The following is a 13905-nucleotide window of genomic DNA, read 5'->3' on the forward strand; positions in this document are numbered from 1 at the left end:
CCTCTTGTTACAACTCAAACCCTTCATTCTCAAAAATAATCTGGCAAATATTTTCTGAACCTCTCCATTTTAAGAATATCCTTTCCATAGCAGGATACAAGGACAAAAACAAATTGCTGGAGGAACTCAGCAGTTCTGGCAGCATCTGTGGAGAGAAAGCAGACTTAACATTTCGAGTCCAGTGGCCCTTCTTCAGAATGTTTCCGTTTTTGTTCCATTTACCACTATCTCAGAAGGAGAGAAAACTTTCACATAAAGATCAGCTTGGCAGCCAGTATATCTCACCTTGATGGGAGGTGTTAATTTCATCAGCACTGAGTGTCTATCCAGACCAAACTTACAGTATCTAAGTGAGTGTTAAACACCAATCATCCCATAGGAGGTCCTCAGGAGATGTGTTTGTGATGTTGTTTTTGGCAACAAACTGCTGACTCCCATGACTGCAATAAAGTTGCTTTGTTATGTTTGCACTTTGAAATCTCAGCATCCAATAACCATTTTAACCCCATAATTGCAGCTGGACTTGATAGCCCCAACCTATCTGTTTCCTGAATGTGAACTGTATGACCAGTGAAGAATGAAGTAACCATATGGACCTGGGCTAGTTCTCTACTAAAAAGGAAATAAGATATGGCCTTGGCATTTTTGCTCCCATATAGATGCAGGATAAGACGCAAAGCATTTTTTTTAGAATTGGAGCCTGATGGTTTGAAACTTGATGAAGCTTTGGGCAGATTGTCAGCTGTCATTGATGACATTTATCAAAAAGATGACTTACCGACTGTTCATGAGGCATTGTCAGATTTTGACGAGTTTGGAAAGAGTGGAGACCATATGCAGAAATTTAATCTCGACGTTCCTCCATTGGTGCTGACATTTAATTTGTTAGACCTTGCAAACGTTTCAAGTTTGGAACGACTTCTAATTTTGGCAAAAATTAAATGTGCAGATAAATGCACACTGCAAGAGCAAATGTCAGCAGCACCAGCACCAAAGCAATTCCTTGAAAGGCATTATTTCTTCAGTAACATTTTTGGCACAGAGGGGGAAATTGGCAAAGCGATGGAGATTGGAGGATACTATTTATATAGGCTGTTCAAACCCATCTAGGTCCAGGTTGTAGTGAGCAGTAAGAAAAGGAAAACAGTAAATAAGTGAAATGGGAACAAAAATGCAATGGATAATTTTGAGAATCAAAGAGAATTTGGAATTTTCAAAACCCCAGAAAGATTCTAGTCGATTGATGTTTCAAGTGCTGTTCCAAGCACCACTATGCCAAAGACTTATTGAAACAGTATAATAGAGTATTCAAACATGAAATAAGCAGATGGAGAAAGAAGATGCAGATTCAGAACAAAGAAAGAGCATTGTATTGGTCACAAGCGGTGGTGAATGTGTTGGTGTCAGAATCTCTCAGTTTTGCAGTATTAAATAGTGGATGTAGGTATTAGATGCGCAGACCAACTAATATGCCAGTTAGACTGTCAGAGTAATAAGAATCAAAATAAAGTGAAGGAATTCAAAAGTTCAGATTTGGGGATGACGATACACTAAATTCTTTAAAATGAGTCATCATGTTTGTAAGAATCAATCATTTTATTTGCATGTTAGCACATTATGCATTAACAGGACGTTTTACCCTAAACTTTTGTTATTTGGCTGTCTCCACGTATCTGCGTTTTTTAAAAAAAAAGCAGAATATGTGAGAGAGATATGAGTCACCAGAACAGATCTGATACAAAATGATTTACAATAGAACTGAGGGGTGGCAGTCCACATAGTTCCTCATTAAGAGATTTTATTAAAGGGTAAGATCTTCATTGCTCTTAAGAAAGAGTGATTGCAGAAAAATAGTGTTATCTACATTTTATATTTCAATTTATCTTGTAAGAGGAATTATTTCTTCATCAAGAAACATTTGTTGCGAGCCATAATGTTATTGGACTGTCACAGTGTCATCTTGGTCCGACAGATTCTGCAGAGTCTTGATTACATTTTCATTGATATAGAACTCCTTGAAGTCAGATTTTAAGGCCTTGTGTCCCTTCCATTTCCTGGCATCATTCACTATGTAGGTATGATATGGGTCTTCCGTGTGCTCTTGCCTTCTGGATCGTACAGTGCTGGCCAGTATTGTTATGATAATGAAGGTGAAGATACCAAACATCACCAGTATGTACAAATAAGCAAATTGAAATTCTTCTTCCTGGAGTGTTTTATTCAAGGCCGCTGCCTGCTTTTGTTGAGCCTTATAATCTTTGTAAAACTCAATGAAAAACTTTTCAAATATGAGGGTTATATTCGACAGTTCTGAGCTATTAGAGTTAAAAGCTTCCATTGCACCTGTCCTATTGAAAAAGAAATTGACAAGAAATTCTGATTAGTATTTCAATCCTTTTTCCTCAGTTTTGTTTTACTCACTGAAACATGGAAAATTCACATGGAATGTATAACGCATGAGGACACCATTACTTTCCATTCATTTACATGCAGCGTTTGGTACACTTTCCTTTAAAGGTCAGAGTATTGAGTGCAGGAGTTGGGAGGTCATGTTGCGGCTATTGCTTAGGCCACATTTGGAATATTGTGTGCAATTCTGGTCTCGTTCCTATAGAACATAGAACATTACAGCGCAATACAGGCCTTTCGGCCCTCGATGTTGCGCCAACCTGTGGAACCAATAAGAAAGGATGTGAAACTTGAAGGGTTCAGAAGAAATTTAAAGGATATTGCCTGGGTTGGAGGGTTTGAGCTATAAAGGAGAGATTGAATACGCTGGGGCTGTTTTCCCTGGAGCATCGGAGGCTGAGGGTTGACTTTATAGAGGTTCCATAAAATCATGAGGGGCACGGATAGGATAAATAGACAATGTCTTTTCCCTGAGGTGCGGGAGTCCTGAACTCGAGGACATAGGTTTAGGGTGAGAGGGGAATGATATAAAAGGGACCGAAGGAGCAAGCTTTTCACTCAGAAGATTGAACATTTATGGAATGAGCTGCCACAGGAAGTAATGGAGGCTGGTACTATTACAGCATTTAAAAGGCATCTGGATGGGGAAATGAATAGAAAAGGTGGAGAGGGATATTGGCCAAGTGCTGGGAAATGGGACTAGGTTAATTTAGAATTGGACCAATTGGACCGAAGGGTCTGTTTTTGTGCTGTACATCTCTATGACTCTATGATCTCACATACGTTTTTCTCTAATGGGGACAATGGAGACACTAATTGAGCTTATTTTATGACCACAGTGACTCTGCAGTGAGCTGACATTTTGCAAAACTGCTGAAATGGTATGTCTTTTTTTTCTATACTGTGGAATGTATCACCCAAGTATCAACATGTAATTATTACATATAATGATCAGAAAATTACAAGAAGGCTAGTAAATAGAGCAAATAAATTTGAAACAAGTAAGCACAGCACTCAGTAAAAATGTAAAGTCACTCTAATCTAAACAGACCAAGAGGGCTGTTCTCTTATTAGCAAGAGACAACTGCTGGTGATTTAACCTGAGGGTCACCGCACCTCAGGCAATGGAAGTGGTTGAGAAGGAGAGCTTTTCATGATAACCTCAGCCAGTGCAGGAATTGAACCTAAGCTGTTGGCATTACTCTGCAATACAAACCAGCTAATTCAGCTAACTGAGCTACACTATACACCATACCTACCTACCTAACCCTAGCTGATCCATGAGCTTTTTTGCAATATGTCATTTCCAAATACTGATAAACAGGGGCAAAAACATTACTTCCACCACTGGAGAAATTAGTTGACAAAGTATCAGGGTTGAGATGATGAGAAATAATTTTTAACACAATGAGTTCTTCATAATCATCTGGAATGGACTGGTGAAAGTAAAAAAAAATCTCTTTAACCAGGGACAGTCAACATGTAGATGTTAATACCACAGGTAGAAATCGAGATAAGTAGCAGAGATATCTTCAAGGGAAAACTAGATAATTACATGAGGATGAAAAGAATAAAGGGATATGTTCATGGGGTTAGATGAAGAAAGCTGGCAAGATGCTCATGTGGAGCACAAACATAACCATGGATTTGTTGGACTAAGTGCCTCTTTCAGTCCTGTAAGTACTGCTTTGTAAGAAAATGTCCACAGTAACTTTGAAAAGGCAATTTGACTTATTAAGAAGGAAAAAGTGAGTAACACTGTGCGGAGGAAGAAGGCTAACTAAATTACTCTTTCAAAGTACCAACATCAGCACATGGGCCTGAATACTCCCTTCTGCACTGTATGAAAGCTGCACTGTATGAATCCCAAGTATGTTATTGTCTTTTGGAGATGTAGGCAGTCTTGTTGTGAGGTGGACCCAGATACAATCTGCCCCAGCTTGTCAGAATGATTTCTCTGACAAAATGCAGTGGATGGAGCATGGTTATAAAATATAAATGATGTGCAGTAAAATAATCCCAGTTATTTACAGCAGCACAATCTCCAGTGTTGATTAAAGGGAGTCTGTTTCCCAATTTGAGATATTTTCTAAGGTAGCCATAACACTAACCTTTGGTGGATGTAGGTTTGCTTGCCGAGCTGGAAGGCTCATTTTCATACGTTTCGTCATCATACCTGGCTCAAAGGCAGTGCAGGCTTTAATTACGCATAAAAAACTGATTTTTTTTGTGGGCAGCACGGTACCACAGTGGTTAGCACTGCTGCCTCACAGCGCCGGAGACCCGGGTTCAATTCCCGCCTCAGGTGACTGTGTGGAGTTTGCATGTTCTCCCCGTGTCTGCGTGGGTTTCCTCCGGGTGCTCTGGTTTCCTCCCACAGTCCAAAGATGTGCAGGTTAGGTGAATTGGCCATGCTAAATTGCCTGTAGTGTTAGGTAAGGGGTAAATGTAGGGGTATGGGTGGGTTGCGCTTAGGCGGGTCGGTGTGGACTTGTTGGGCCGAAGGGCTTGTTTCCACACTGTAATGTAATGTAATCTAAAATCTAATACTAGGTGACATCATCAGTGAGCCTCTGGACAAAGCATTGTGGATGCTTCTATTTATTTGTTTGGGTTTCTTTGGGTTAGTGATGTCATTTCCTGTGGTGATGTCATTTACTATAGTGATGTCATTTCCTGAGATTTTTCTCAGGGGGTGGTAAATCGGGCCCAAATCGATGTGTTTGTTGATAGAGTTTCAGTTGGAATGTCATGCTTCTAGGAATTCTCGTATATGTCTCGATTTGGCTTGTCCTAGGATGGATGTGGTGTCCTTCCCCATCTGTATGTAAGGATATTAGTGAGAGAGAGTCACGTCGTTTTGTGCCTAGTTGATGTTTATGTATCCTGGTGGCTAGTTTTCTGCCTGTTTGTCCAATGTAGTGTTTGTTACAGTCCTTGCACGGTATTTTATAAATGACACTAGTCTTGCTTATTGTCTGTATAGGGTCTTTCAAGTTCATTAGCTGCTGTTTTAGTGTGTTGGTGGGGTTTGTGGGCTGCCATGATGCCAAGGGGTCTAAGTAGTCTGGCAGTCATTTCTGAGATGTCTTTGATGTAGGGGAGAGTGGCTAGGGTTTCTGGACACATTTTGTCTGCTTGTTTGTGTTAGTTGCTGAGAGATCTGTCGACTGTGTTCATTGGGGACCCATTCTTTTTGAATACACTGGTTAGGTGATTTTCCTCTGCTTTGCGTAGTTCCTCTGTACTGCAGTGTGTGGTGGCTCGTTGAAATAATGTTCTAATGCAGCTTCCTTTGTGGGTGTTGGGATGATTGCTTCTGTAGTTCAATATATGTTGTCTTCCTGTAGATGCTGGTTTGAAGTTGCCCATTGGCTGTTCGCTCTACTGTGACATCTAGGAATGGCAGTTTGTTGTTGTTTTCCTCCCCTTTAGTGAGTTTTATGCCAATAAGGATACTATTGATGGTCTTGAAGGTTTCCCCTAACTTGTTTCATTTAGTGATGACAAAGATGTCATCCACGTAACAGACCCAAAAGTTTGGGCTGGGTGGTTGGCAGAGCTATTTGTTTGAATATCTGTATTACTGTCTCTACTAAGAACCCTGATATCGGAGATCCCATGGGTGTTCCATTGGTTTATCTGTAGGTTTTGTTATTGAAGGTTGAGTGGGTGGTAAGGCATAGGTCCACTAGCCTGACAATACTGTCCTTGCTGATGAAGTTAGTGGTGTTTGGTGTATGTGTCTTTGGGTCTTCTAGTAGTGTAGTCAGTGTTTCCTTGGCTAGGTTGATGTTGATTGATGTGATCAGGGCTGTTACATCAAAGTAGACCATTATTTCATTCTCTTCTGTCTTTGTGTCTTTCATGGTCTTCAGAAATTCTTGGGTGGAGTGGATGGAGTGGCGTGAGTCTTCTACTAAGTGTTTTAGTCTTTGGTGTAGCTCCTTAGCCAATCTGTAAGTTGGTGTTCCAGGTATCGAGACTATGGTTCTGAGGTGGACTCCTGGTTTGTGAATTTTAGACAAACAGGTGGAAAACTAGCCACCAGGATACATAAACATCAACTAGCCACAAAACAACATGACCCTCTCACTAAAATGCTTGCATACAGATGAGGAAGGACACCACTTCGACTGTGACAACACAACCAGCCTAGGACAAGCCAAACAGAGAAGTCCTAGAAGCATGGCATTCCAACCAGAGCTCTATCAACAAACACACTGATTTGGACCCAATTTACCACCGCCTGAGAAAAAGAACAGGAAATTACATCGCCACAGGAAATGACATCACAATAGGAAGTGACATTACACACCCAAAGAAATTCAAACATATTAATAGAAAGCAGGAATCATCCGCAATACTTTGGCCAGAGGGTCACTGAAGAAGTTACCTAGTAGGGTGACAAAATGTCTGAAAATGAACCTTCCAGCTCAGCGAGCAAACCTATATCCAGAACCTCAACCTGAGCTACAAATATTCCCAAAACTCACTAACCTTTGGCGCATTATAAATTTAAAGGTAAAAGATAGAGGGTGGTGAGGGAGGGTTGTTTTTCAGACTGGATGCCTGTGACCAGGTGGAGTCTCACAAGGATCGGTGCTGGGTCCACTACTTTTCATCATTTATATAAATGATTTGGATGTGGGCATAAGAGATATAGTTAGTAAGTTTGCAGATGACACCAAAATTGGAGGTGTAGTGGACAGCGAAGAAAGTTACCTCAGATTGCAATGGGGTCTTGATCAGATGGTCAATGGGCTGAGAAGTGGCAGATGGAATTTAATTTAAATAAATGTGAGGTGCTGCATTTTGGGAAAGCAAATCTTAGCTGGACTTATGCACTTCATGGTAAGGTCCTCAGGGGTATTGCTGAACAAAGAGACCTTGGAGTGCAGATTCATAGCTCCTTGAAAGTGGAGTTGCAGGTAGATAGGATAGTGAAGAAGGCATTTGGTATGCTTTCCTTTATTGGTCAGAGTATTGAGTACAGGAGTTGGGAGGTCATGTTGTGACTGTACAGGACATTGATTAGGCCACATTTGGAATATTGCGTGCAATTCTGGTCTCCTTCTTATCAGAAGAATGTTGTGAAACCTGAAAGGGTTCAGATAAGATTTACAAGGATGTTGTCAGGGTTGGAGGATTTGAACTACAGGGCCGAGGTTGACTAGACTAGGGCTATTTTCCCTGGAGCGTCGAAGGCTGAGAGGTGACCTTATAGAGGTTTATAAAATCACGAGGGGCATGGGTAGGATAAATAGACAAATTCTTTTCCCTGGGGTGGGGGAGTCCAGAACTAGAGGGCATAGGTTTCGGGTAAGAGGGGAAAGATATAAAAGAGACCTAAGGGGCAACTTTTTCACACAGAGGGTGGTACATGTATGGAATGAGCTGCCAGAGGAAGTGGTGGAGGCTGGTACAATTGAACATTTAAGAGGCATTTGGATGGGTATATGCATAGGAAGGGTTTGGAAAGATATGGGCCAGGGGCTGGCAGGTGGGACCAAATTGGGGTGGGATATCTGGTCGGCATGGACGAGTTGGACCGAAGGGTCTGTTTCCGTGCTGTACATCTCTATGACTCTATGACTCTGCTCAGAGTGCGAACCCTGACTAATTGAACTCATTCACATCCCAGGAACACAGTTACTATGGTTTCCTTGCCAGTCCTCTGACTGGGATCATTTAGTACAAGGAGCTTCCTAGTAGTGTAACTCAGACCCACACAATTACTCCCAGAATCATTGAGAATGACCATCACTTACATTTCCTCAGCTGACACCTTTGTCCTATCCATGCTGTCCTCCTCCTGTTTCTGATAAGGATGGTTTGGGTACTAAACCAAAACCATCTTTACTCCAACTTTCTCTCCCCACTTTTGAAAGGGTCACCTATACAGAACAAATAAAATGAAACAACATTTAACACTGACATCAGAAGCCAGGCTTCCTCAATGAGAAAGAGGTTTGTCAAATAAAATCTGTGGTCCTGCGTAGGAAGAGATTTTGTGCTCGTCTAAGTGAAGACTAAAAGACTATATGTTCTATTCAGCATGCAGGAGCACTCTTTCCTTTGAATCAAAAGATTGGAGGATAAAGCGCAAAATGATAAACACAAGCATTTAATTGAGCATATCACTTCAGTGCAGTTTGGAAGAAGTGTCACATTCATCAAATTGTCAGACGAGCTGTTAAATTGAGGCTCCGCCATTTCATTGCAGTAAATATAGAAGATTCCATGTCACAGTTCATGGAACGGTAGAGGAATACTCTGCTGGCATCCTGGCAAGTACTAACCTTCAACCACCATCATTGAATAAGATTGGTCACTTACATCTGCTGTTAATGTAGCACGGAAATGTATAAGTTACAGGCCACTCTGTTCTACACTGCAACAACTCCACTTTGAAAGAATTTAATGGTCTGCGAAAGGTTACGGAATGTCCTGATATCATGAGAGTTGCTTTATTAGCATTTTTACAGCATTCCAATTAAAGTGTGCTGAACATGATTTTCTAATGTATAGTGTATCCATAATTTAAAAAGCAGCATTAAGATAAATAGAATTGTAAAAGAACAAACTAGCCAGTAGGAAATTAAAGCATAAATGGCAATTCAATTCCCTGGGCTTTACTGTAAGGGTTTGGAGCGAGATATTATAACCCACTGACTGTTGTTTTAACACCCTTGGTCTAAACATTTATGAAGACCTAAACAGACCTATTAGTTTATTCAGAGTACAATTTTTTTTCCAAATAATAAAGTAATAAAACTGTATGATAGCCGGGAGTTATATAGTGACTGTACAATATGGTACAACATCCTGTTTACTCGGCAGTTTTAGTAATAGCTTAACACTGAGATTACAGACATGGTGCTTGTTGAGTTTTGATTTTGTTAAAATCAAAAAAAAATTATCTCAAAAGGAATTAAATAATAACCATAAAATTAACAAGGAAAATAAATATAATGAAAGGTGTAATAGACATAACTTTTTTCTCATGTAAAAATCTGTGTAGATTTTACAATTAATCAAGAAAATATAAGTGATATTCACTCATTACTGAAACAGCTACTTACCAGGAAGACCTAGAAGCTTAAAATCAGAAGCAATATCAAAATTGTTGTCGTATATAAGTGACCTGTTCCAGCAAGTAACCTTGAAACCTTGAATGAGAGGGATTGATAAACTCATTTATAAACAAATCAAAAATTACTTACTGCATGATAAACATATCTTAGTTATGTCTAATCCGCTGCCAACTGTTTTATCAAATATTACACAAGCTCTAATAAGCAAATACACCACCTTGTTTGCTGCTGAGCCATGGAGAACAAAGAGGCTTAGACTCATCCTTGTCTTCTTTACTGAGTTAGTTGGCCTCTCATCTTGGCCTCAGTATGACTTCACTAAGGAGATTGGAGGGGTGGTGGAGGGGGGGGTGGGAGCATCAGCCAGCCCTGATTGTTATTCAGATGCAGTGCATATCTAGAATCATAAAATGTTCAGTGCAGTTGCTGGCCACTCACCCAGCATACCTGTATTAACTCTTTGAAAATGCTATTCGATTAAGCTCAGCAAAACTTTAACTTTCAAGTTTTTTTGTGTGTAGAACCTTATAATAATACAACAATTAGTCCAGGCAGCTGGATCTCTCGTCCAGTGGTGTTGCCATTGCATCACCTTTGTGATAAATGATAAAGACCAATTAAGTATTGAGAACACTGATGAAGTTGTTTTCTGTCCCCATTCCAATCTCTATTCTCTAATTTCTATAGCTAGTTTCTGCCCATATCCCCGGTAACAGTCTGAGTTTAAGCCATTCTCTTTACAAACTTGGTATCACAGTTAAGCCTAGAGTAAGCTTTTGATCTCATCTTTGTTTCATCACTAAGACCATGTATTAGATCCTTATAGTGCCTGACATTGAATGACTGAAAGCTATTATTGTGGTATGTATTTTTCAGTGAGAAAAACAGTAAAATATACTATGTCCCGCCATGTTTCAGTGCCATTTTGAATATTTTAAGAATAAGAAAAATAAAGAAAGATATAGTTTAAAGAGTGTCCATTACTCCTGAACCAGCTCATCGTCAATGATATCCTTGCCCTAACACCTCGCCACCCCCTCCCGCCGTCTCAGATCATATGCTGCTAAAACCCTACCATAACCAAGGGTTATAACCCCAAAGTACTATGGACATTTTTAGCTCTTAATTCCAAAATGTATTTTTTTCACAAGAGAACTGCTACACAGACAATAACTGCAAGTGTTAAAAAAAAGTGTTTGTATTGATAAAATGTAGCACCTAAAGATGTCAAAGAAACTTCAAACAGATTGTACTGTGATAAATATAAAGATAAAGCAGGGTTGATGACTCCACATTCAAAAGCAATCCACTTTGTGTAGTTGGTGTCCCAAACTGCAGAAACATGATGTTTTTCCTTTTGAAGAATGTACAAGAACAAGGATTAAAAATCAAGCTTCAACTCTACTGGAGTGTACGAGTGGGATCGAACAATCTCTTAAATACCAGACTGGCTTCAACTGGCTCAAAAACAGAGGGTGGTGGTGGAGGGTTGTTTTTCAGACTGGAGGCCTGTGACCAGTGGAGTGCCACAAGGATCAGTGTTGGGTCCTCTACTTTTTGACATTTACATAAATGATTTGGATGTGAGCATAAGAGGTACAGTTAGTATGTTTGCAGGTGACACCAAATTTGGAGGTGTAATGGACAGCAAAGAGGGTTACCTCAGATTACAACAGGATCTTGACCAAATGGGCCATGGGCTGAGAAGTGGCAGATGGAGTTTAATTCAGATAAATGCGAGGTGCTGTATTTTGGGAAAGCAAATCTTAGCAGGACTTATACACTTCATAGTAAGGTCCTGGGGAGTGTTGCTGAACAAAGAGACCTTGGAGTACAGGTTCATTGCTCCTTGAAAGTGGAGTCACAGGTAGATAGGATAGTGAAGAAGGTGTTTGGTATGCTTTCCTTTATTGGTCAGAGTATTGAGTACAGGAGTTGGGAGGTCGTGTTGCGGCTGTACAGGACATTGGTTAGGCCACTGTTGGAATATGTGTGCAGTTCTGGTCTACTTCCTATCGGAAAGATGTTGTGAAACTTGAAAGGGTTCAGAAAAGATTTACAAGGATGTTGCCAGGGTTGGAGGATTTGAGCTGTAGGGAGATGCTGAACAGACTGGGGCTGTTTTCCCTGGAGTGGCTGAGGGGTGACCTTATAGAGGTTTGCAAAATTATGAGGGGCATGGATAGGGTAAAGAGGCAAAGTCTTTTCCCTGGAGTCGGGGACTCCAGAACTAGAGGACATAGGTTTAGGGTGAGAGGGGAAAGATATAAAAGAGATCGACGGGGCAACTTTTTCACAGAGGGTGGTACGTGTATGGAATGAGCTGCCAGAGGAAGTGGTGGAGGCTGGTACAATTGCAACATTTAAGAGGCATTTAGATGGGTATATGAATAGGAAGGGTTTGGAGGGATATGGGCCGGGTGCTGACAGGTGGGACTAGATTGGGTTGGGATATCTGGTCGGCATGTACGGGTTGGACCAAAGGGCTGTACATCTCTATGACTAGAAGTGTTAGCATGTTATGAAGGTCACAGTCAAAGAGCAATCCCTCAATCATCCTACTTTTTCTTGTAAAAGGAGAACCTCTGTCATTTGAAATGCTGCAAATCAGTTTAAAAAGGAATCAGGACAAAGTACACAAAAACAAGAATCCTGAAAACCATTTGTTCAGCTGTTTAGATTAGAGTGGTGTTGGAAAGGCACAGCAGGTCAGGCAGCATCCGAGGAGCAGGAAAATTGACATTTTGGGAAAAAGCCCTTCATCAGGAATGAAGGTAGGGAGCCTCCAGGGTGGAGAGATAAATGGGAGGGGGGTAGGGCTGGGGAGAAGGTAGCAAAGAGTACAATAGGTGGATGGGGGTGGAGATGATGGTGATTGGTCAGAAAGGAGGTTGGGGGAAGGTAGCAAAGAGTACAAATGGTAGATGGGGAGTTTCAAGGTGATAGGTCAGAGAGGAGGGTGGAGTGGATAGTTGGGAAGGAAGATTGGTAGGTAGGACAGGTCATGAGGCTGGTGCTGAGCTGGAAGTTTGGAACTGGGGTGAGGTGGGGGAAGGGGAAATGAGGAATCTGGTAAAGTTCACATTGATGCCCTGGGGTTGAAGTGTTCCAAGGCGGAAGATGAGGCGTTCTTCCTCCAGGCATCAGGTGGTGAGGAAGTGGCAGTGGAAGAGGCCCAGGACCTGCATGTCCTCGGCAGAGTGGGAGGGGGAGTTGAAATGTTGGGCCACGAGGCGGTGGGGTGTCCCAGAGATATTCCCTAAAGCGCTCTGCGAGAAGACGTCCAGTCTCCCCAATGTAGAGGAGACCGCATTAGGAGCAACGGATACAATAAATTACATTGGTGGATGTGCAGGTAAAGCTTTGATGGATGTGGAAGGCATTTTTGTGGTCTTGGATGGAGGTGAGGACGGAGGTGTGGGCGCAGGTTTTGCAATTCCTGCAGTGGCTGGGGAGGGTGGGTTGTTGGGGGTTGTGGACCTGACCAGGTAGTCACAGAGGGAATGGTCTTTGCGAAAAGCTGAAAGGGGTGGAGTGGGAAATATATCTCTGGTGGTGGGGTCCATTTGGAGGTGGCGGTATTTTCAGCAGATGATGTGGTTTATGCGAAGGTTGGTAGGGTGGAAGGTGAGCACCAGGGGGGTTGTGTCTTTGTTATGGTTGGAGGGGTGGGGTTTGAGGGCGGAGGAGCGGGATGTGGATGAGATGCGTTGGAGGGCATCTTCAACCACATGGGAAGGGAAATTGCAGTCTTTAAATAAGGAGGCCATCTGGTGTGTTCTGTGGTGGAACTGGTCCTCCTGGGAGCAGATACGGCAGAGGCGGAAGAATTGGGAATACGGGATAGCATTTTTGCAGGAGTTAGGGTGGGAAGAGGTGTAATCCAGGTAGCTGTGGGAGTCGATGGGTTTGTAAAAAATGCCAATGCTTAAATCAGTCATCATTAATGGAGATGGAGTGGTCCAGGAAGGGGAGGGAGGTGTCAGAGATGGTCCAGGTACATTTAAGGTTGGGATGTAATGTGCTGGTGAAGTTGATGAACTGCGCAACCTCCTCACAGGAGCACAACGTGGTGCTATGCAGTCATCAATGTAGGGGAGGAAGAGGTGGGGAGTGGTGCCAGTGTAACTACAGAAGGTGGACTGTTCTACGTAGCCGACAAAGAGACAGGCATAGCTGGGGCACATACGGGTGCTCATGGCTACTCCTTTGGTCTGGAGGAGGTGGGAGGATTCAAAGGAGATATTGTTAAGGGTGAGGACCAGTTCAGCCAAACGAATCAGTGTGTCAGTGGAAGGGTACTGTTGGGGATGTCGGGAGAGGAAGAAACGGAAGGCTTGGAGGCTCTGGTCATGGCGGATGGCGGTGTTAGTATGTTACCTGGAACCTCCACTGCAAC

The 13905-nt window shown here is 42.0% G+C and overlaps 1 protein-coding gene across 10 annotated transcripts in view; it reads right to left on the reverse strand.

Moving 5' to 3' along the window:
* Window positions 1-1608: 1608 nt before the first annotated feature.
* LOC140486433 (potassium voltage-gated channel subfamily E member 2-like) overlaps window positions 1609-13905 on the reverse strand; it is an 82989-nt gene continuing 70692 nt past the window's right edge. For all 10 annotated transcript variants that reach the window (XM_072585565.1, XM_072585559.1, XM_072585557.1 and 7 more), the window contains 3 exons: window positions 9495-9581; window positions 8181-8306; window positions 1609-2348 (listed from right to left, as the gene is read on the reverse strand). In XM_072585565.1, coding sequence (XP_072441666.1) covers window positions 1937-2348; window positions 8181-8212 — 444 coding nt within the window. In that variant the 5' untranslated portion in view covers window positions 8213-8306; window positions 9495-9581 and the 3' untranslated portion in view covers window positions 1609-1936. The remainder of the gene's footprint in view (window positions 2349-8180; window positions 8307-9494; window positions 9582-13905) is intronic.

Source organism: Chiloscyllium punctatum, chromosome 15 (genome assembly GCF_047496795.1).
Source record: "Chiloscyllium punctatum isolate Juve2018m chromosome 15, sChiPun1.3, whole genome shotgun sequence".
NCBI lineage: Eukaryota > Metazoa > Chordata > Chondrichthyes > Orectolobiformes > Hemiscylliidae > Chiloscyllium > Chiloscyllium punctatum.